At 58.1% G+C, this 23,075-nt stretch overlaps 1 protein-coding gene across 4 annotated transcripts in view; it reads right to left on the bottom strand.

Annotated features, from left to right (window-relative positions):
- Positions 1-6,683: 6,683 nt before the first annotated feature.
- The window catches only part of LOC133340797 (protein 4.1-like), a 93,854-nt gene continuing 77,462 nt past the window's right edge, over positions 6,684-23,075 (bottom strand). For 3 of the 4 annotated variants that reach the window (XM_061549201.1, XM_061549197.1, XM_061549199.1), the window contains 7 exons: positions 22,162-22,356; positions 19,464-20,168; positions 17,828-17,956; positions 17,394-17,495; positions 15,960-16,040; positions 10,772-10,939; positions 6,684-9,327 (listed from right to left, as the gene is read on the bottom strand). In XM_061549201.1, the coding sequence (XP_061405185.1) occupies positions 10,805-10,939; positions 15,960-16,040; positions 17,394-17,495; positions 17,828-17,956; positions 19,464-20,168; positions 22,162-22,356 (1,347 nt within the window). In that variant the 3' untranslated portion in view covers positions 6,684-9,327; positions 10,772-10,804. The remainder of the gene's footprint in view (positions 9,328-10,771; positions 10,940-15,959; positions 16,041-17,393; positions 17,496-17,827; positions 17,957-19,463; positions 20,169-22,161; positions 22,357-23,075) is intronic. The other variant, XM_061549200.1, reaches the window with a different exon arrangement.

Raw genomic sequence — 23,075 nt, 5'->3', positions numbered from 1 at the left:
GATACCCTCAGTAGGCCTGGGCTCTGGGTTGTTCTTCATGCTTTCGGAGTCCCTGACCCTCTGCTCATGCTCATTAAGGACCTTTATGATGGTGAGCAGGCCCGAGTAAAACTACGTGGCCGGGAATCGGAGCCATTCCCTGTACACCTTGGAGTGCGACAGGGATGTCCTCTGGCTCCAACATTATTTAACATCTATTTCGACCACGTAGTTCGTGAAGCCTTCAGTAGCTGTACCGGATGAATTTCCATCTGGTACAGATACAATGGGAGGCTGATCAATGCCCAGGAGCGGTCCAGGGAAGGCTCCCTATTGGTCAACCACGTTATGTATGCCGACGACCTGGTAATTGCAGCTCACTCAGAGGAGGAGTTGGAGGCGCTGCTGCTGAAACTGGAGTGTGCCACTAAGAGGTGGGGCCTTACCATCAGCCCCACCAAAACGAAGCACCTGCCTGGGTATTTTGTACCATCGGGCACTCCACCCCCACAACTCCCAATCGGTGATGGGGCAGTTGTGGAGAGAGTGGAGAGTTTCCCATACCTGGGCAGTGTGCTCATGACCGGCTCCGGTTTAACAGCAGAGGTCTCACTCCGAATCAGTCGAGCGGCAATATCTTTTCATCGGTTGCGTAACACTGTGTGGAAGCTACCTGGTCTGTCGCTCCGCACGAAGCTTCGAGTCTTCTCGGCCACAGTCATTCCCTCCCTTCTCTACGCTTGCGAAACAGGGATCCCCCTAATGGAACATCTTCGCCGGTTAGAAACATTTAGGCTGGCCTGCCTACGATCCATCCTGGGTTTAACTAGGCTGGATTGTGTGAGGAGCTCACAAATCCTCGAAAGATCTGGACAAAGTCCCATCGGTGAGTACCTCCGGCAGGCAAGGCTGCGTTGGCTGGGCCATGTAGCCTGCATGCCCAATCACCGCATGCCCAAACAGCTTTTGTTTGGCCGGATCGAGGGGGCTAAGTGGGCGCGGCACGAGCTAGAGAAGAGATGGAGTGACGTGGTACAGGAGGACGTGGAGCTGAGTGGACTTGCCGACGACTGGTACCAGCGGTGTCAAGATCGGCCTCTGTGGAGGAGACTCGTGAAGGACGCTACTGGGCAGTTGGAGGCAGTCGCCCTCCAACAACAACAGAGGGCGGAGGAGCGACGCTCACAACAACGAGCGGAGCGCCGGGTGGCTAAAACACACCAAGTTGGCACAATAGGGGGCACAGGTGGTGCATCAGCCAGTCATCTCGGTCATCTCAGTCAGTCGACCGGTGGTACCTGGGTCTGCCCCGTGACCTCCTGCCAGCGGGCGTTCGACACTTCACGTGGCCTCAAGGTGCACATGGCCTGGCACAAGCGTCGTGGTGACGTCACCGCCACTTAGTGGCGAATGGCGGTTGTTTTTGTTGGGGGTGTGTGGGGGGGGGGGGTGTGCGGGTGTGTGGGGGTGTGTGTGCGGGTGTGTGGGTTGGGGGTTGTGGGGGTGGGTGGGGTTGGGGGGGGTGTGTGGGGGTGGGAGGGGTTGGGGGTGTGTGTGGGATGTGTGGGGGTGTGTGGGTTGGGGTTGTGTGGGGGTGTATGTGGGGGGGGTGAGGGTGTGTGGGGGTGTGTGCGGGGTTGTGGGGAGCGGTGGTGTAGCGGTTAGCGCTCTGCGCTATGAACCTGGAGACCCAGGTTCGCATTCCCGCTCACGGCCAACACCAGTGACGATTTTCTGAACCGGTCCTGAGCCTCCCCTATGTCGACTCAGCCTCAAATGAGTACCTGGTGCAGTGAGTAAACATCGCCACTGGGGAGACAAAGGCGGCTGGACGTGGTGCTGGCCACCCCCCCCCCTCGTGTGCCGTGCCGGCCTTCACAGGTGCTCCTCGCTCACAGCACTTGGCCCTCCACTCTAAACGAAGCTTCGCTGGGAAGCTGATTTCGTGTCGATTGAAAGGCAGTTTTAATATTTTGCATTTCTCCCAGCGCGGTCAATGTGATCCTTTTCAAGTAAGTGTTGAGTCTGCGATGATCCCACGGTAATTAGTGGCATCTATCTGCTCAACTCGTTCGTTATCCGGCGAACGTAGCCGAGGAAGACCTGCCGGGTGCCTTCCCCCTCGAGGGGAACGCGTCGCCTTTGATTTATTGTCATTTAGGACGAGCTTAGTGAGATGAGTTGGTGTAGTTTGGGGTGCGTGTATGTGTGTGCGGCTGGGTATGTGTGTGCAGTGGGGTGTGTGTGTGTAGTTGGATGTGTGTGCAGTTGGGTATGTGTGTGTGTATTTGGATGTGTGTGCGGTTGAGTGTGTGTGTGCGTATGTCGAGTTGGATGTGTGTGTGTGCAGTGGGGTATGCGCGTACTGTTGATCGGGGTGTATATGACAATACTGTTACAATAATGTCGAGTACAAGAACGTACGGGATAACCCCACGGATGTCAAGTGGCAATCGCCGAAATCACCGTGAGTGGCCAAGACGGGTGACTCGAAGCGACTGAAGCGACGCCGTCACTCGGGGGGCGCCATCCCCGAGTGACGCCGCCCCCTGGGGCCCCTTCACAGAGGTGGGGGGCTGCGGCCGTTCAGGAGCATCATGGGGGGGGGGGGGGGTCCCCTATCGTGTCGAGGCAGTGCTTCTGCAACTCGTGTGCTTGGTGTCACACGGCCGCCCGCCGCCACCACCACCCATGGTGACAAAGCGAATTCATTTATGTCTCTCTTTTTCTAAATACCACAAAGTGAATCATTCTTGATTTGAAGTTTTCGTGACTGCAGGAATCCATACTCTTTGGTTCTTTCGGTAAAGTCACGTAGGTTGAAAAATAAAACAAAATAATTCTTCACGTTTCGATCGTGATATATTAGTGCTGGATTATTTTTTCTGCCCGAAGACTACCGCTAGTGTTGCGATCGCAACGTCGTGATATATTATTTTTTATTTCGTTTTATTTTTCTACCTACGTGACTTTACCGAAAGAACCAAAGAGTAAAGTGATTCATATTAAAGGAACACGCATTATTAAAAATTTTAAACGCTGCTATCAGATTTTTTTTTAGGTTTAGTTTAATCAGGGTAGTTGACCTACATCTGCGTGACCTTTTTTGCCAGTATGAAAAGTAAGAAAACAGATTTTACCCTTTCTGCCAATAAAAGAGATGTTTGACCATCTCAACACCTGTTCAATCCACAGATTACACCTCCACCACTCCCCTCCGGTCTTCGCACCCGATTGGCTCACAGGTGACGACATCACATTCATCCCAGCCCGTGTCTATTCAAGACCGAAGCACCAGGAGGATTTCTCCACAACTGTGGCTGTCAGCCTGAGGATGCTGGTTGTAATTACTGGCGAAACGTCGTACCTGGGTGTGTCCCGTGACCTCCTGCAGCAGCGAGCATTTGACACTTCACGTGGCCTCAGACTGCACCTGGCCTGGCACATCAGTCAACCCATGGCACCTGGGTGTGTCCCGTGACCTCCTGCAGCAGCGAGCATTTGACACTTCACGTGGCCTCAGACTGCACCTGGCCTGGCACATCAGTCAACCCACGGCACCTGGGTGTGTCCCGTGACCTCCTGCAGCAGCGAGCATTTGACACTTCACGTGGCCTCAGACTGCACCTGGCCTGGCACATCAGTCAACCCATGGCACCTGGGTGTGTCCCGTGACCTCCTGCAGCAGCGAGCATTTGACACTTCACGTGGCCTCAGACTGCACCTGGCCTGGCACATCAGTCAACCCACGGCACCTGGGTGTGTCCCGTGACCTCCTGCAGCAGCGAGCATTTGACACTTCACGTGGCCTCAGACTGCACCTGGCCTGGCATATCAGTCAACCCATGGCACCTGGGTGTGTCCCGTGACCTCCTGCAGCAGCGAGCATTTGACACTTCACGTGGCCTCAGACTGCACCTGGCCTGGCACATCAGTCAACCCACGGCACCTGGGTGTGTCCCGTGACCTCCTGCAAGCCCTTCCGGGTAAACAAAGGTCACGTTTTCTCGAGATGTGCTATGCACCGCGAGTTCAACTCCTGCCTCGGGGATAACTCATCATCCCTCCCACGGTCGGTACAATAGGTACTGCTTTGTGGGCAAGTCAGCGGTGGCTGTTCTATGGATGGACTCGCCCCGTCATAGGAATGGGGAATATCCCCGGACTGTGAACGGGCGGTGTGAGCTCCCGGTGTCCCGGCGCTCACGAGAGCCGCAAATCTCTCGCTGGCCTGTGGCAGGGCCCAAAGGGGCTCGCCGCTGGCGCGAGGCCACGTGATCACGGCGCCTGTGCCAGGCCAGGTGCACTTGAAGGCCACGTGAAGTGTAAGAAGGCCCGCTGGAAGGTCACGGGACAGACCCGGCGCTCCGCTCGTTGTTGTGAGCGCCGCTCCTCCGCCCTCCGTTGTTGCTGGAGAGCGACTGCCTCCAACTGCCCAGCAGCAGCAGCAGCAGCGTCCTTCACGAGCCTCCCCCGGCAGATGGCACCCACACCGACAACGACTCACGAAACTAAAGGCACGGTTCCGAATCGCCACATTTATTTCACAGTACAGGGAGGGGACGGGGGCTCTGACTAGGGCAGTAATAGCTGGGACTCGGGGTGGTTATCCCCTCCCCACACCCACCCAGAGTGGGTGACATCACAACCCCCATCATCACCACCATCACCAAATATTTGGAAATGTTGGCAGACGCTCCTAGACCCACCCCACCCTCCCCTTCACCACCCGAGAAATTAACACTGACGTGGCGCATCCTTCATAATTCACCTGGCAGGGAAGCTAAAGATAAGAGCTCGGATGCAGGAGGAGTGGGAGGAGTGGAGGAGGGGGAGGGAGGGAGGAGAGGGGGAGGGAGGGGGGAGGAGGGGGAGGGAGGGGGGAGGAGGGGGAGGGAGGGGGGAGGAGGGGGAGGGAGGAGGAGCGAACGAGATCGCTCACAAAGCCACCCCACACCGAGCCACGTGGGTGAGCCGAGGTGTACAAAAGCAATGAAGACGCGAGCGTGTGACGCGGTTCGCATCTCCGCCGTGATGTTGAAGGCCCGCGGATGGGGCCGGCGCACGTGTGTGTGTTACACGTGTGTGTGTTACACGTGTGTGTGTGTGTTACACGTGTGTGTGTGTGTGTTACACGTGTGTGTGTGTGTGTTACACGTGTCTGTGTTACACGTGTGGAGCGCTCGCCTGTACTTTTAAAAACCGTCGGTTATTCTAAAAATCGGTCCGCAACTGGACGAGTTACAAAACACAATCATAAAAAAAATTAAGCGAAGTGTCACTGTTGTTCACATGCGGATTACCCCCCCCCCCAGCCCCCTTTACCGAGTCAAATAACACGCAAATAACTCGATACCATTGGTCAATATCATTGAGTCAAGATGGGTTAAAATGGCAAAAATAAGAAACAAACCGCAGAACGCAAACTGCTCTCGGCACGGTGGCGTTGCGATGATCGTGAAGCGAAAGGCCGGGGGGGGGGGGTGACTCGGGCTGAGAGTGGAACGCGGCACGCCCTCTGTCCCACATCGTCGCGTTCTGACCCAGCGCGCAAGCCGGGAGAATTGTGCGGCATGAAATAAATGCGCGGAAGAGAGAAGAAAATGAAATCGGATTTGACCATCACGTGACAACAATCGGGATGGGGCTGCCCCCTGCCGCGAGTTCCAGACGTCACGTCGTGGGAAGTAGCTCTGTGACACCCCATTCCGTGGGCCGCGTCCCCTTAAAGCGGAGGGGGGCTGCGCCGCTCGCCTGCCGGAGAGCTCCCAATGGGTCCGTGGACACTTGACGCCGTTAGCGCGGCGACTGCGATACAATTGGGGGGCGGGTGGAGGTCGTGACATGCACACAAACGACAATGGCCAGGGCTGATGTGGGACTCCTCTGTGGTTGGGATTCCTGACTGCCTCCCGCATACAACTCATCTCGACATGCATTTACACTTAGTCTCAGACTGGGTGAGGAGGGGTAGAGGGGTGGAGGGGTGGAGGGGCGCTCTTCTCACTCAGCCTGCGTGCAGTGGCTCAGAGTGACCCGGGCGGGCGCGCCGAGAGATCGACGCGGTCCTCAGCGCTCGCCATCCCAGCCTACCTCACCCTGGCACCGCAGTCACACAGTGGCGAGCGGGGGCACGCAGCACGGCACGGTACACGCCGTAGTGCACTCGGCACGGTACACACACAGCGGTACACACAGAGTTACACACACAGCGGTACACGCCGTGGTGCACATGCCGCTCCACACACTGCGGTACACGCCGCGGTACACACACTGCGGTACACACACTGCGGTACACACACAGCGGTACACACACAGCGGTACACACAGCGGTACACACACAGCGGTACACACGCCGTGGTACACACACTGCGGTACACGCCGTGGTGCACACGCCGCTCTACACACAGCGGTACACACAGAGGTACACACAGAGGTACACACACAGCGGTACACGCCGCAGTACACACAGCGGTACACACAGAGGTACACACACTACGGTACACACGCCGTGGTACACACACAGCGGTACACACACAGAGGTACACACACTGCGGTACACACGCCGTGGTACACACACAGCGGTACACACACAGAGGTACACACACTGCGGTACACACGCCGTGGTACACACACAGCGGTACACACACAGAGGTACACACACTGCGGTACACACGCCGTGGTACACACACAGCGGTACACACACAGCGGTACACACACAGCGGTACACACACAGCGGCACACACAGCGGTACACGCCGTGGTACACACAGCGGTAGCCTGCAAGTTGGTGAACGTGGTTCGAGTCCAGGCCGTTGGGCTTCGCGGCCGTGCCGCCGCGTCGCCCTCCGGGTCGTGCCGCGTCTCGCTCGGCGCGACGTCCCCCGACGTTTCGACCGAACGCGGACATTCATATCCCGAAGGACCTCCCCGGGCACGCGGAGCGAAACGTCGGACCTCAGCGCGCCGAACGTCGCGCGGCCACTACTATGAACCCACGTGACTGGAACACGAGGGTTTAGGTTACATCGCCCCATAGGGAACTGCCAACTAATTCCCATCTCTTACGCAACGGCAGCCTCTAATGAAGCCTCTCCAACGTCGTCATCATCACGGGCCTGCAGCTCCACGCGGGTGTGTGGACACCACCGTGGTGGCGGCGCTGGTAACACTCGTGCCTCATGGCAAGAGGGACCTGGGTTCGATTCCCGACACGGGTGCCTTGCTGTGTGTAGCCTCTCCCCCCTATTCTGCACGGGTTTCCTCCCATAGCTAAACCCACACAGAGTAGAATTGGTATTGGCCAAAAACAGTGCGACACGGTCACAACGCGAGCTCCGATCGGCCTCGTCGGCAAGCCACGGCAGGAGCCAGCGACGCCGCACCCGTCCCCCCCCCCTCCGTCGTTCAGAATCAACGCCACGCGTCCAGGGTCTTTGGCCACCGTACATTTTCCCGCGTGATGATAAGCCGCTTGGTTAAACTATCATTTGTGACCAGGCCACCTCTGAAAAAAATAGATACATACAGGGTCTCTGCGACTTACGAACGAGTTAGGTTTCGAGAGGTCTGTTCGTAAATCGATTTGTTCGTAAGTCCAAACTCTACTCCTGTCGATTCCAAACATTGTTGTACGGCGTGTACACCTAACACGGGGAATGACTTTACAAGTTGTATAATCTCCTGCAGACGTAGATGCCACTACCGCCGTCTATTGCGCAGCGGTTGAACTTACGACTCTTGGTCCAAACAGGCAACTGGACATGCGGACAGGTTTGTTCGCATATCTGAAAGTTCGCAAGTCGAATGTTCGTAAGTTGAGGAGTCACTGAAGAGCTCAGTGGCGCCATACCTGGTAAAATAAAAAGAGTAAAAACATTTTTCGTTGCGATTTTCTTCCCCTTCTCTATACTTCCCATGGTTGTGTTTTGTCTACCGAGTGCTGCCGTAACATTCTGACCCCGTGCAACCCGACCTGGATATCTGTGGGGGGGGGGGGGGGGGGGGCGAGGGGGGAAAGAGCTTCAAAGCTCATCGGATTTCCATCCAGGATAAACAAAGATTCCGAATTCTGTTTCAATTCACGAGCAGCCCACCCCCCCTCCAGTGGGAGCCCCCATTCGCTTGGCCTCCATCTCACTTCGACGGGGGAGGGCGAGGGGGGGGGCGAGGGGGGCGGAACGGAACTGCGTCCCCCGAGCGTGGGGTCGCGCCGTTGGGGCGGGTTTTTGTGAAGAGAGAGAGAGGAAGAGAGAGACAAGGAAGCTTCAGGAAGGTACAAAATAAAACGACCAGTTCCGTCGGCTCCCGTGGCCACGGCAAGCCGGGCTTGTGCGACGTCCACATGGGTTCGATCCCGACCCCTGACGCATATTTGAAGTTTGCGGTGTCTCTCTCTCTCTCTCTCCCCGCGGTCGTGTCGATTTTTCGCCAGCAACTCCAGCTTTCCCCCCGCCACATTTAGAATCGACGTGCATTCACAGGGTGTTTGGCCGACATACATGTCCATGCGACGCTGAGCCGCTTCGTCGAGCTCTCATTTGTGGCCAAGGCAGCTTCTGACAAGAGCTGCACAGCTCAGTGGGCCTTACCTGGTAAAACTAAAACAAGTTTAGTTCTTGCTGTTGTTAAGCACAGGCCAGCAGTTACCCCTGGAAGTGAAGGCTGGTTCGCCACGGGGAAGCAGGAGAGCAACCACCGCCACTTCCAACGCTGAAGAATGCAGCAGCAGCAGCAACCTCTCATCAGGCTGAGAGACAGCGAGCGGTGTTGGTCTTTTAGCGAAGATTTAAAATAAGAAAAATACAAAAAACGTTCATCGTGGCCGGTTAAAGACGTTATCATCCGAGATGTACGGTGGAGAGCCGGTGGCTCCAGACCGAAGGAGCGCGAGGCCGTTAGAAACTCGCGGCAGCCACCCAAGTCCATTAGAAACTCGCGGCAGCCCCCCAAGGCAGTTAGAAACTTGCGGCAGCCTCCCAGGCTGTGGGGATTTTGGCAGGAGGCCCCTTTGCGAGGTTTTATTTTTCCTTTCCCGCGCGCACGATTAAAAACGCGCACGAGCGAACGGAATAAAAAGCAAAACGTTAACAGACAACGTAAAAAAATAATAATAATCTGAGATCAAGAGCGAGAGAGAAACAAACAAACACAAATCGTGAAGCGTGGTGCGAGTCAGGGGCGGCGGAATGGGCGCCAGCAACCGCGGGCAACAGCGGCGCCGAGGGTGGGTGACGTCCCCCTGGCGTGTGGCGGGGGCCGCCGCTGCGGCACGGGAGTGGTTCCTGTGGCGCGACGCTCGCGGGGTGACCTCCCCACGGCCCCGTGGCTCCACCCCTCCTGCCAGCCGCTGAGGACACCAAGCACATAGCGCCACACGCACCACGCACGCACCACACACGCACGCGCCACACACGCACGCACCACATACGCACGCACCACACACGCACCACACACGCACCACACACGCACGCACCACACACGCACGCACCACACACGCACCACACACGCACCACACACGCACCACACACGCACGCACCACACACGCACCACGCACGCACCACACACGCACGCACCACACACGCACGCACCACACACGCACCACACACGCACCACATACGCACGCACCACACACGCACGCGCCACACACGCACGCACCACACACGCACGCACCACACACGCACCACACACGCACGCGCCAAACACACGCACGCACCCCGCCGCCACCGCCAAACAGACATCACCAGTGAGCATCGGCAGCAGACCGCCGCACACACACACACCTGGCAATCTGCCAGGTGTGTGTGTGTGCGTGTACACGTGTTGTGTGTGTGGGGAGCGGTGGTGCAGCGGTTGGCATGCTGCGCTATGAACCCGGCAACCCGAGTTGGATTCCCACTCACGGCCAACACCAGTGACGATTATCAGAACCGTTGCTGGGCCTCCCCTAGGTCGACCCAGCCTAAAATGAGTACCTGGTGCGGTGTGTAAACATCGCCATTGGGGAGACAAAGGCGGCCGGGGGTGGTGTTGGCCACCCACCGCCTCTTGTGCCCTGCCGGCCTTCATAGGTACTTGCTAACAGCACTTGCCCCAGCAGTCTGTCAGGCTATCCTGGGGGATCTTTGTCTTTTCCTTTGTGCGTGCGTGCACTGCACGGCTCAAGCCCATAGCACCCAACATGATAAAACAAAGCAGACCCACAAACTTGAACCTCGAATTAAACAAAAAATCGACGCGGTAGCTAGGAGATGTGAACGACCTCGCCTGGTATGCAGGTGGGTCATAGGCTCAATCCCGACCCTGACACCTGCTGTATATTTGGAGTCTGCGGTGTCTCTCTCTCATCATCACGGTGGCTAGGAGATGTTAACTACCTCGCCTGGTGTACAGGAGGTTCGTGGGTTCGATCCTGACACTGACGCCTGCTCCCTGTGGCCGCGTGGATTTTTTTTTTTCTCCAGGTCCTCCGATTTTTTTTTGCCATCCACGTTTAGAATCAACGTCACGCGTTTAGAGTATTTGGCTGCTGCTGCTATACATTTACCCGTGATAAGCCACTTGTCGTTGGGCTATCCATTTGTGATGGCCAAGTCGCTTCCGAAAAAGAACTACACAGCTCAGTCAGGCCTCACCCGGCACATTAAAGAAAGTCTCCACGGCTCGACTTCCGCAGTGGAAAAACAAGCTGGCGCATCCCCCCTCCCGATAGGCTGACTTGGCGCGGCTCAGACGCGCAGTGCGCAGCAAGGGGGCACCGTGAGGGTCGGGAGGCCGACGGGCTGCGGCGTCACCTGGGCAGGGAGGGGGGTGTGGGGCAGCGGCCCTCAGGGGCGCTGCTGCTGCTCCTCGTCGTCGTCGTCGTCCTCGATCGAGACGTCCGTCTCCTTGTGCACGACCACCTTGGTGACCGCCATGTCGGGGTGCTGCTCCTTGGCCTCGCGGATTGCCTGGGCCAGGGCCTGCTCAGAATAAACAACACACACGCACACGCGCAGCTCGTCACACGCAGGTCGTCACACGCAGGTCGTCACACGCAGGTCGTCACACGCAGGCCGTCACACGGAGGCCGTCACACGCAGGCCGTCACACGCAGGCCGTCACACGGAGTTCGTCACACGCAGGTCGTCACACGCAGGTCGTCACACGCAGGTCGTCACACGCAGGTCGTCACACGCAGGCCGTCACACGCAGGCCGTCACACGCAGGCCGTCACACGCAGGTCGTCACACGCAGCTCGTCACACGCAGCTCGTCACACGGAGGTCGTCACACGCAGGTCGTCACACGCAGGCCGTCACACGCAGGTCGTCACACGCAGGTCGTCACACGGAGGTCGTCACACGCAGGTCGTCACACGCAGGTCGTCACACGGAGGTCGTCACACGCAGGTCGTCACACGGAGGTCGTCACACGCAGCTCGTCACACGCAGCTCGTCACACGGAGGCCGTCACACGCAGGTCGTCACACGCAGGTCGTCACACGCAGGTCGTCACACGGAGGTCGTCACACGCAGGTCGTCACACGCAGGTCGTCACACGCAGGTCGTCACACGCAGGCCGTCACACGGAGGTCGTCACACGGAGGTTGTCACACGGAGGTCGTCACATGGAGGTCGTCACACACACACACAGGTCGTCACACGGAGGTCATCACATGGAGGTCGTCATACGCGCAGGTCGTCACACACACACACAGGTCGTCACACGCACACACAGGTCGTCACACGCACACACAGGTCGTCACACGCACACACGGAGGCCGTCACACGGAGGTCGTCACACACGCAGGTCGTCACATGCAGGCCGTCACACGCAGGCCGTCACACGCAGGCCGTCACACGCAGGCCGTCACACGCAGGTCGTCACACGCAGGCCGTCACACGGAGTTCGTCACACGGAGGTCGTCACACGCAGGTCGTCACACGGAGGTCGTCACACGCAGGTCGTCACACGCAGGTCGTCACACGCAGCTCGTCACACGCAGGTCGTCACACGCAGGTCGTCACACGCAGGTCGTCACACGCAGGTCGTCACACGCAGGCCGTCACACGCAGGTCGTCACACGCAGGCCGTCACACGCAGGTCGTCACACGCAGGTCGTCACACGCAGCTCGTCACACGCAGCTCGTCACACGGAGGTCGTCACACGCAGCTCGTCACACGCAGGCCGTCACACGCAGGCCGTCACACGGAGGTCGTCACACGCAGGTCGTCACACGCAGGTCGTCACACGCAGCTCGTCACACGCAGGTCGTCACACGCAGGTCGTCACACAGAGGTCGTCACACGCAGGACGTCACACGCAGGTCGTCACACGGAGGTCGTCACACGCAGGTCGTCACACGCAGGTCGTCACACGGAGGTCGTCACACGGAGGTCGTCACACGCAGCTCGTCACACGGAGGTCGTCACACGCAGGTCGTCACACGCAGGTCGTCACACGCAGGTCGTCACACGGAGGTCGTCACACGGAGGTCGTCACACGCAGCTCGTCACACGCAGGCCGTCACACGCAGGCCGTCACACGCAGGCCGTCACACGGAGGTCGTCACACGCAGGTCGTCACACGCAGGTCGTCACACGCAGCTCGTCACACGCAGGTCGTCACACGCAGGTCGTCACACGGAGGTCGTCACACGCAGGTCGTCACACGCAGGTCGTCACACGGAGGTCGTCACACGCAGCTCGTCACACGCAGGTCGTCACACGGAGGTCGTCACACGGAGGTCGTCACACGCAGCTCATCACACGCAGCTCGTCACACGGAGGTCGTCACACGCAGGTCGTCACACGCAGGTCGTCACACGCAGGTCGTCACACGGAGGTCGTCACACGGAGGTCGTCACACGCAGCTCGTCACACGCAGCTCGTCACACGCAGCTCGTCACACGGAGGCCGTCACACGCAGGTCGTCACACGCAGGTCGTCACACGCAGGTCGTCACACGGAGGTCGTCACACGCAGGTCGTCACACGCAGGCCGTCACAAGCAGATTGTCACACGCAGGTCGTCACACGGAGGTCGTCACACGGAGGTCGTCACACGCAGGTCGTCACACGGAGGTCGTCACACGCAGGTCGTCACACGCAGGTCGTCACACGCAGGTCGTCACACGCAGGCCGTCACACGGAGGTCGTCACACGGAGGTTGTCACACGGAGGTCGTCACATGGAGGTCGTCACACACACACACAGGTCGTCACACGCACACACAGGTCGTCACACACACACACAGGTCGTCACACGCACACACGGAGGCCGTCACACGGAGGTCGTCACACACGCAGGTCGTCACACGGAGGTCGTCACACGGAGGTCGTCACACACAAGTCGTCACACACACAGGTCGTCACACGCACACAGGCAGGTCGTCACACAAAGGTTGTCACACGCAGATTGTCATACACACACAAAGACAAAGATCCCCCGTGTAGCCTTAACAGACTGGAGGGGCAAGTGCTGTTAGCGAGCACCTATGAAGGCCGGAACGGTACACAAGGGGGTGGGTGGCCAGCACCATGCCCGACCGCCTTTGTCTCCCCAGTGGCGATGTTTACCACACACAGCACCAGGTACTCATTTAAGGCTGAGTCGACCTAGGGGAGGCGCAGGACTGGTGCAGATGATCGCCACTGGTGTTGGCCGTGAGCGGGAATCGAACCCGTGTCGCCGGGTTCATCGCGCAGCGCGCTAACCGCTACACTACCGCTCCCCACTGTCATACACACACAGGTCGTCACACGCACGCCATGGTAGAGAAATGTTAACTACCTCGCCTGGCATACAGGAGGACGTGCGTTCGATCCCAACCCCTATTTGAAATTTGCGTGCCTCTCTCTCCCCGTGATCACGTAGATTTTTCTGCGGGTCCTCCAGTTTTCCCCTCCACATTCAGAATCAACATCACACGTTTGGCCGCTGCTATAAATGTCCACACGCCGATGAGAAGCCACTTCATTGAGCTTTCATTTGTGATGGTGGGGTCGCTCAGTGGGGCCATTACCTGGTAAAATAAAGAGTAATTCCTGCAGTCACGAAAGCTTCAAATCAAGTTAAAAAACACATTCCTGTGGAGGGAGCTGGTAGGAACGTTGGGTTGCTCGGTCAATGGCCAGGGTCAACAGCCGCGTGGTTTATTCTGCAAATATGGCCGACTGTGAGGGCGGGCACAAGCCGGCGTGAGTAGGTTAAACGTTGAGTTTTATAAGGGCACCACGGGGTGACCAGTCCAGCCCCACCCCTCCCACCCAGCCCCTCCCCACCCTCCCCACCCAGCCCCTCCCCACCCAGCCCCTCCCCACCCTCCCCACCCAGCCCCTCCCCACCCTCCCCACTCAGCCCCACCCTCCCCACCTAGCCCCTCCCCACCCTCCCCTCCCCACCCATCCCCTCCCTCCCCACCCAGCCCCTCCCTGCACGACGGACACAATGATCCCCTGTGGGCTGGTGTAACTCGGAGGTTCCTACCAGAATATTTTTTTTTTAAACAAGTAGTAAACTTTTCCGACTGTTAAATGGGCCGAGACACAGGAGGTCAAAGCAAGGGGCTGGTCACAACAAGGCGACAGGGTGACGGATCGCTGCGGAGCAACGCAGCGTGTTCTCAGGGCCAAGCCTCATCGCAGCTTCACTCACGAGGGGAGAAATCTCCTGCTCCAGAGTGCCATCGCCGCGAGATGAGAATACCGAAGCCGCCAGTCGCAGCACCGATGTGTTCCTTTTGGTTCGTGCTTACTTTCACAGGCTCGCCTTCATCGCCGCCACCATTGTATTTGTGGTCAGCCAAGTCACGCCCGTGTGTAGTGTGGGTCAGGTCGAGTGAGGCAGCAACCAAACTTGAGTCGATTCAAGAGGTTTGGTTTGTCTTAAATTTTTTATCCCAGCCACCCTGCTCGCTTTCACACCGTAGCGTACCTCTAGCACCACACGGTGCGCTCACAATAGGCTGCAGGATGACCCCTTTATCCCGACACTCACACCCGAGCCTACGTGTTCCCAAACACTCACACACCCTCAAGGCACTTGTAGCCTTGGATAGCATTTTCCACCCACTTCTGGGCGACATTCATAAGAAACACGACGACTTCAAGGCGACGCTGCACGCCCCGCATTGTGGACCACCGCCGGCCTCACACCGTCGTCAGAGGAGGCAGCGAGCCGGCGCCTGCCGGCTCCTTCCCAGCACAGGCGGCGTCGGAGGCAGCCTCCCTGCGCTGCGCTGCCCGTCCCTGCTCCCCACCGGGCGTCCACGCGGGAAGCTTGGATATTGTCTGAGACCGCTCCCGTTCCCCGCTGGCTGGAACCCGAGAGCAGAGATGGCCGAGGTCTTCCTCCACTCACCCCCCGCTATTCTCTCTTGCCACTTATTTGAGCCATGTGACAACCGGTTGTCGTTGTTTTTGTCATCGCGATTGGGCTTGCTTACCCACGACAACCTCGCCGGGTCTCGGAGACCACTTTTCTTCAGGAGGGTGGTCCCGCCAATTTTTCGGGGTAGAGGGGCGGGGGGGCGATGGTCGCCACGAAGAAATCCCAATTGAGCAATTTGCGAGGAAAATTATTGAAACGTGGAGCAGCGTGACGCCGCAGCCGCCGCCGCTGCCGCCGCCGCTTGCTGGGATTTTTAACTTCCGCAGCGTTCATCCGTACAGATGGGACGGATTAAAATCCGTCCGGTGTCCGCACAGAGGGCTTTACATTTCTAAATTTAGAAGTCACGCAGTGTTCCATCACGGCACGACTTTCACGCATCCCCAGACTCGGGGACGAGGTCGCGAGCGGCCGTCACGCAGCCCAAATGTTGCGGCGCCGCCGGCGGCATCGGGCGCGGACCCCTCCCTCGTCTCAAATGGGCGCCCGGCATTGGAACCGCGAGCGAACGCGGCACGGCACGCGCCGTGGTTACCACCCCCGCTGCTGTTTATGCCAGGTACTCATTTGAGGCCGAGTCAACCTAGGGGAGGCCACGCGCGTGCACACACCTGGTCATGGTCGATGTCGGTGTCGGCCATGATGACGATGCGCTTCTCGATGCGCGTCTCTGAGATGCCTCCCTTCACCGTCTACGAGCACGGTGAGAGACGCGGTCACACACAGAGCACACACACACACATACACACACACACATACACACACACACAGAGCACACACACACACAGCCAACACACACACATATACACACACAGCCAACACACACACACACAGCAAACACACACACAGCCAACACACACACATACACACACACACAGCAAACAGCTACACAGAGCACACACACATACATACACACATACACACAGCCAACATACACACAGCCAACACACACACATACATACACACACAGCAAACATACACACAGCCAACACACACATACACACACACACAGCAAACATACACACAGCCAACACACACACATACATACACACACAGCAAACATACACACAGCCAACACACACACATACACACATACACACACAGCCAACACACACACAGAGAGTCACCACACACACACACAGAGCCAACACCACACACACACACAGCCACACAGAGCACACACACACATACATACACACATACACACAGCCAACATACACACAGCCAACACACACACAGCCAACACACACACAGCCAACACCACACACAAACACACACAGACACACACACAAACACACGAAGAGCCACCACACACACACACAGAGCCACCACACACACACAGAGCCACCACCACACACACGCCACCACCACACACACACACACACGTCACCACACACACACACACCACCACCATACACACACACACAGAGCCACCACACACACACACAGCCACCACAACACACACACACACAGAGAGCCACCACACACACACACAGCCACCACAACACACACACACGCGCCACCACCACACACACACACAGAGAGCCACCACACACACACACAGCCACCACAACACACACACAGCCACCACCACACACACACACACACACAGAGCCACCACACACACACACAGAGCCAACACACACACGCCACCACCACAAACACACAGCCACCACACACACACGCAACCACCACACACACGCACAGCGCCACCACAACAACAGCCGCCATTCGCCAACAAGTGTCGGTGATGTCACCACGGCTATGTGCACTGTAAGGCCAAGTGTCGAATGCCCGCTGGCAGGAGGTCACGGGACAGATCCAGGTACCGTGGGCTGACTGATTGAGCTGCACCACCCCACCGGGGTCACGGTCCACATTTGGCAACTTTGAAAAAAATTACCCACAAATCACCAGCACACAGCACGAGCAATCATCGCCCCCCTACTGGCAGACTATCAGCCATTTGCAGGAAAGGTGGCGAGCCACGGGGGGGGGGGGGGGGGGGGGGGACAGCCATCACTGGGGGGGGGTTGCCGCCCTACCTTGGTGATGTGCGTGGTGGTCGTGGTGGCAACGGACTCTGCCGAGAAGCCGGCCATTTCCGGCAAGACACTCGACTCGGATGCCTCGCCTCCGCGCCCCTCCTGGCGAGAGAACCACAACGTCGGCATCACCGTCACCGCCGCCAGTTATCCGGCCACGGCCCCGGCAGAGGCCGACGTTTCGCACGGCTCCGGCGGTTCGGAGCGACGCCGCCGTGACAACGCGAGGCGCCGGCTAACGTCGTACGAGCTACGGTCACGGGCCCGGCGGGCGCAGCAGGGTGGCGCGGTGGCGACGCTCAAGGCCGCGGGGACGACGGGTCGGGTGAGAAGCACTTTTGGATTTCACGTGGGGAGGCGGAGAGACGCCGGGAACACGTGGGAGAGACGTCGACCGCTGTCCCTTATCCGAGTGATATCCGCGCGTCTGGTACCTGCGTGGCCGCGTAGGTGATGGTCTTGGTGTGCGTGTGCACGATGGGAACGTCCGTGGTGGAGAAGTCCGCCCTCCCCGTGTGCGACACCTCGCTGAAGCTCACGCTCTCCGTGGCGATCAGAGGTGGCTGTGTTCCGCACACGCACACACGTACACGCACGCGTACACATACACAGATACACACGCATGTACACACACGCACACACGTTTTCGCGTGGGCGGCATCGCAGTGGTGACGCTTGCGCCTCCCAGCGGGAAGGGTTGGGGTTCGATTCCCGACACCGCCGCTGTTCTGTGTGGCGTCTGTACGTTCTCCTCCATGGCCTGTCTGGGCTTCCTCCGGGTTCTCCGATTTCCACCCATTCAAAGTAAAAAACAACTTAACATGCAGACATTCATTCCTCCAATTGCAAACTCCCGATTTCCGAATTTTCACTTTTACGAAATTTGAGTTGCGCGCCATACACAAGGGACGTCTTGGTGGGCGTCCTGCGTCGGCGTACTGTGACAAGGTGTACTGTGACAAGGTGTACTGTGACAAGGTGTACTGTGACGGGGCGTGTTGCTACAGGACACACTGACGGGGCGTGTTGCTACAGGACACGCTGCAACAGTTTTCCCGCATCGCCAGTTCGCTCTTTCTTTCCGGTCCGCATAGCGGCCGTTAGCGCGTGCGATCGAGGTTTTGTTCGCCGTCTCACTTCAAGCACCCTTCAATACGAGCGGCAAAGCACGAATCAAAATCGCCCGGCTATGTTTACGCCAGAAAAGAAGCCCGGGGCGTCGTGGTACGAGAGAAATGAGCTCACCTGAGCAACTGCGGTGGCTCAGAGATGTTGACGACTTCACCTGCTATACAGGAAGTCGTGGGTTTGATCCCGACCCTGACGCCTGCTGTTTATTTGGAGTTTGCGTCTCTCTCTCTCTCTCTCCATGGTCGTGTGGATTTTGCTCCGGGTTCACGTTTAGAATCAACGTCACGCATACAGAGTATGCATTCCCACATGATAAGCCACTTCCAATTGGGCTATCATTTGCGATAGCCAGTTCGCTCCTGTAGCTCAGTGAGGCCTTACCTGGTGTAATAAAAAACATTGTTGAGTGTTTATCTTATTGCGCTATAGAAGAGTGGAGCGACAGCGCCCTGCAGCGGCGCAGTGCGGACACGGCGACACACCGCCGTGCGTGCCTCTACTGCCGCCTTGTGGTACCGCGTGGTGACGCCGCGTGGGGTAACGCCGCATCAACCCCGCCGGTCACAGACCTGAGGCAACTTGAAGCTTTCATCCAGCAGTGGAATGACCATGGCTGTTTCATGATGACGGTGAAGATATAGGGCGACCTTGCAACTTTTTGAGGTTCGTTTGGGGGACTTTCTGCTTCAAGGAGCCTGAACAGACTGTTGGGGCAAGTGCTATGAAGGCCGGCACGGCACACGAGGAAGTGGGTGGCCAGCACCACGCCCGTACCAAGTACTCATTTGAGGCCGAGTCGACCTAGGGCAGGCCCAGGACCGGTTCAGATAATCGTCACCGGTGTTGGCCGTGAGCGGGAATCGAACCCGGGCCGCCGGGTTCGTGGCGTCGCGCGCTAACCGCCGCTGACGCACACACGGACACACACGCGGCCCTCACCTCAAATCCGCGCTCCTCCTCCGACTCGCTGGTCTCCGACTCGGACGCGTCGGCCCCGTTGGCTTTGGGCTTCCCCTCGTCGCCGTGCCCACCGGCCGCCCCCTTCCTCAGCGCCACGGCCACCTTCATCATCTCCCTCTCCAGGAAGTCGACGTCCCCCGCGGCCCCCTCGGCCTCCTCCCCGGGTGCCCCGCCCGAAGCCTGGGCCTCGCCTGCGCCCGTCGCCTCGGCCCCGTGGTGGGGAACCGCTCGGGGCGGGGCGGCCACGCGTCCGACGACCTCCTCCTCCGCCGCCGCTCTCTTCTCCGTCTTTGCTCTCTCCTCCTCCTCCTCCCCGCTCCTCCTGCCGCCCGACGAGGGAGCCGTCTGGACGCAGGGCCCGGTGCGAGTGTCGCCGTCGCCACCGCCGCCCGAGGAGGATGAGTCGTCCTTCTCGTCGGAGGAGCCCTTGAGCAGGTCGGGCTCGCCGGTGATCACCACCGTCTTGTAGACGACCCGCGACATCGACACCGAACTGCTGCTGCTCATTCGCTGCTGCTGCTGCGGCTGCTGTGGCTGCTGCTGCGGCTGCTGCTGCTGCAGCGGCTGCTGCTGCTGCTGCTGCTGCTGCGGCTGCTGCTGCTGCGGCTGTGGCTGGTGCTGCGGCTGCCGCTGAGGCTGCGCTGCCTCCGCCCTGGAGCCTTCCTCCTCCTTCTTCTCTATCCTCTGCGGGGGACAAGCGGCCGAGGCGCAACGCGGGAAAAAAGTGAGCGTCTGGGGGAAAAGTCCGAAGGCAGAGGTTGGTGGGCCACACAAAGATGGAGCTCGCCTGACGCGCCAACGCACAAGGGTCCGACGAAGCGCCCGCAAGCCGCAGCGTCACCAGCAGGGTTTCTGGCACCCCACCGGGGAGATGTTGACTACCTCGCCTGGTATACAGGTCGGGGATTCAATCCTGACTCTTGACGCCTGCTGCTGTATATTTGGAGTTTGCGGTGTCTCTCTCTCTCTCCCCGTGGTTGCGTGAATTTTTCTTCGGGTCCTCCGGTTTTTCCCTTCCACATTTAGAATCAACATCGCCACACGCTTAGAGTAATTTGGCCGCTTATAAATTTCTACGTGATGACGATAATCCACTTCGTTGAACTATCATGTGTAATGGCCAGGGTCAATTCTGAAACAGAGCGACGTAGCTCAAGTGGAGCCTTACCTGATAAAATAAAAAATATAAGCTTAAATAGTTTTAGTGATAGTGGCCTCCCCCTGCCACGCATGGGGGCTCAGCTGCTACTGCGGATGCTGCTGTGGCTAGTGAGCTGCGGCTGCTGTTGCTGCTGCTGTGGTTGCTGCTGCTGCACAGGCGGCCATGGGGAGCCACTCCGAGTGCCGCCAGCGCTGCGCCGAGTCGCCCTGATGACTCCCAGAACACGAGCCGTCTTGCAACCGTTTGTGCAAAAAAAAATTCAAGCATCTACGAACTACATGGGTCGAAGGAAGATGTTTCAATAAGTATAACCCGTAAAAACAAAGTTTTTCACTATAAATCCTTTATATGCGTGGCAGCGAACTTAATATAAAGGATTTAAAAAATATATATGCCTGTGGAGGACGCGGGGATCGATCCCAAGACCTTTGCCATGGGAAGCGAGGACGCTACCAACTGCGCTACTCCGCCACGGCCTATGGAGGGGTTACGCTCTGGGCTCTTATACTGTGACGTTCAGCCAAAGTGATGAATGAGTTCTATTTGAATATATGTAAAATACATTTTTTTTGCCTAAAAAGTATAAAATTTTGGGAATTTTTTTTTCTCGAACATTAATTGTCTGGCACAACGAGTCTGTGTGGAAAATGTCAGCTCGATTGGATCACGGGAAGTGGGTTAAAAAACGACCGAAAGATTTGCACGGTCGTAAGCAAGCAAGCACGCAAGCAAGCAAGCGAACTTAATATAAAGGATTTAAAAATGGTGCAGAGGCCAGAGGGCATCCCCCATCGCACTCCAAGGCGACCGGGGAATGGCTCCGACTGCCGGCAACGCAGCTTTACCTGGGGCCTGCCCACCATCAGATGGTCAGGGACTCCAAAAGCGCAAAGAATGACCCGGAGTACTGGCCTATTTATGGTATCATGGGCTTTGACCAGGTCAATAAAGCTCCACACACTCATGCAGACAAAGATATCCCATATAGCCTTAGCAAGTGCTTAGCAAGTGTGTTTAGCGAGCACCTATGAAGGCCGGCACGGCACACGAGGGGGTTGGTGGCCAGCACCACGCCTGGCCGCCAGATACTCGTTTGAGGCTGAGTCAACCTAGGGGAGGTCCAAGACCGGTTCAGACAAGCGTCACTGGTGTCGACCGTGAGCGGGAATCAAACCCGGGTCGTCGGGTTGGAAAGCGCAGCACGCTAACCGCTGCACCACCACTCCCTACTATCTCCACCCACAAGCCAAAGAGCCTTAACAGACCTTTGGGGCAAGTGCTGCACACAGACACACAGAGACAGACGCACAGACACAAATATGCACAGACGCACAGACACATAGACGCACAGACGCATCGTGTGTTCATATCGCCGGTCTCTCCGCTCGCTCGTTAGCCAGCACGGTTATCGTCACGGTGGCGGTGAATCTATCGTCACGGCGGCGGCGAGGCTATCGTCACGGCGAATCTATCGTCACGGCGACGGTGAGGCTATCGTCACGGCAACGGCGGCACCTGCGAGATCTCTACGAGCAGCTCGTCCGCAAACTGGGCGGGGGGGTCCCGCGGGTGCGGGCCCAGGGGCCGCTCCGCCCACGCCGCGTCGCCCGGCGCCGCCGTGGCCACCTCGTGTGGCTGGCCGCTGGGCGCGCTCGAGGGCGCGGGCTCCTCGGGCAGCTGTGCCCAATAATCCTCCTCCTCCTCATCATCCTTCAGGGTCACGGCAGCAACGGCGGCGGCAGCCAGGGAGGAGGTGGAGGAGGAGGGGCGCATGCGCCGGAGGTGATGGGACACCGTGATGGTACAGCATTCATGATGGTACATCATTCATGATGGTACATCGTGATGGTTCATCATTCATGATGGTACATTGTGATGGTACATCACGATGGTACATTGTAATGGTTCATCATTCATGATGGTACATCGTGATGGTATATCACGATGGTACATTGTAATGGTTCATCATTCATGTTGGTAGATCGTAATGGTACATTGTAATGGTACATCATGATGTTACATCATCCGTGTTGGTACATTATAATGGTACACCAATGATAATGGAACACCATGGCAAATAACACGGATGATTCATCGTATCGTTACCATCGTTCGCAACGTACACCGGTTACGATGGTGGGTCATGGTGATACATCGGTGAATCACGTGACGTGACGTCATTCAGGACGTAACACCGTTCAGATGTGACATCGTTCAGATGTGACATCGTTCAGGAGGGGGTGGTGTTGTGGTGTCAAGACAGAGGCAGGGTTAGGGTTGGCAGGGCAGAGGGTCGTGGGTGTTTTGGGGAGAGAGACACGGACGGGGGCGGTGGGGTTGGAGGCGGCGTTGGTGGGTTTTGAGATGAATGAGCAAGCGGCTGTCACCAGGGGGCAATGGGGGTGCGTGGAGCCGAGCGACGGGGCGAG

This window comes from Lethenteron reissneri, chromosome 10 (genome assembly GCF_015708825.2).
Source record: "Lethenteron reissneri isolate LAM-NWPU_2019-01 chromosome 10, ASM1570882v1, whole genome shotgun sequence".
Lineage (NCBI taxonomy): Eukaryota > Metazoa > Chordata > Hyperoartia > Petromyzontiformes > Petromyzontidae > Lethenteron > Lethenteron reissneri.
This window is presented reverse-complemented; position numbering and strand designations above follow the sequence as displayed.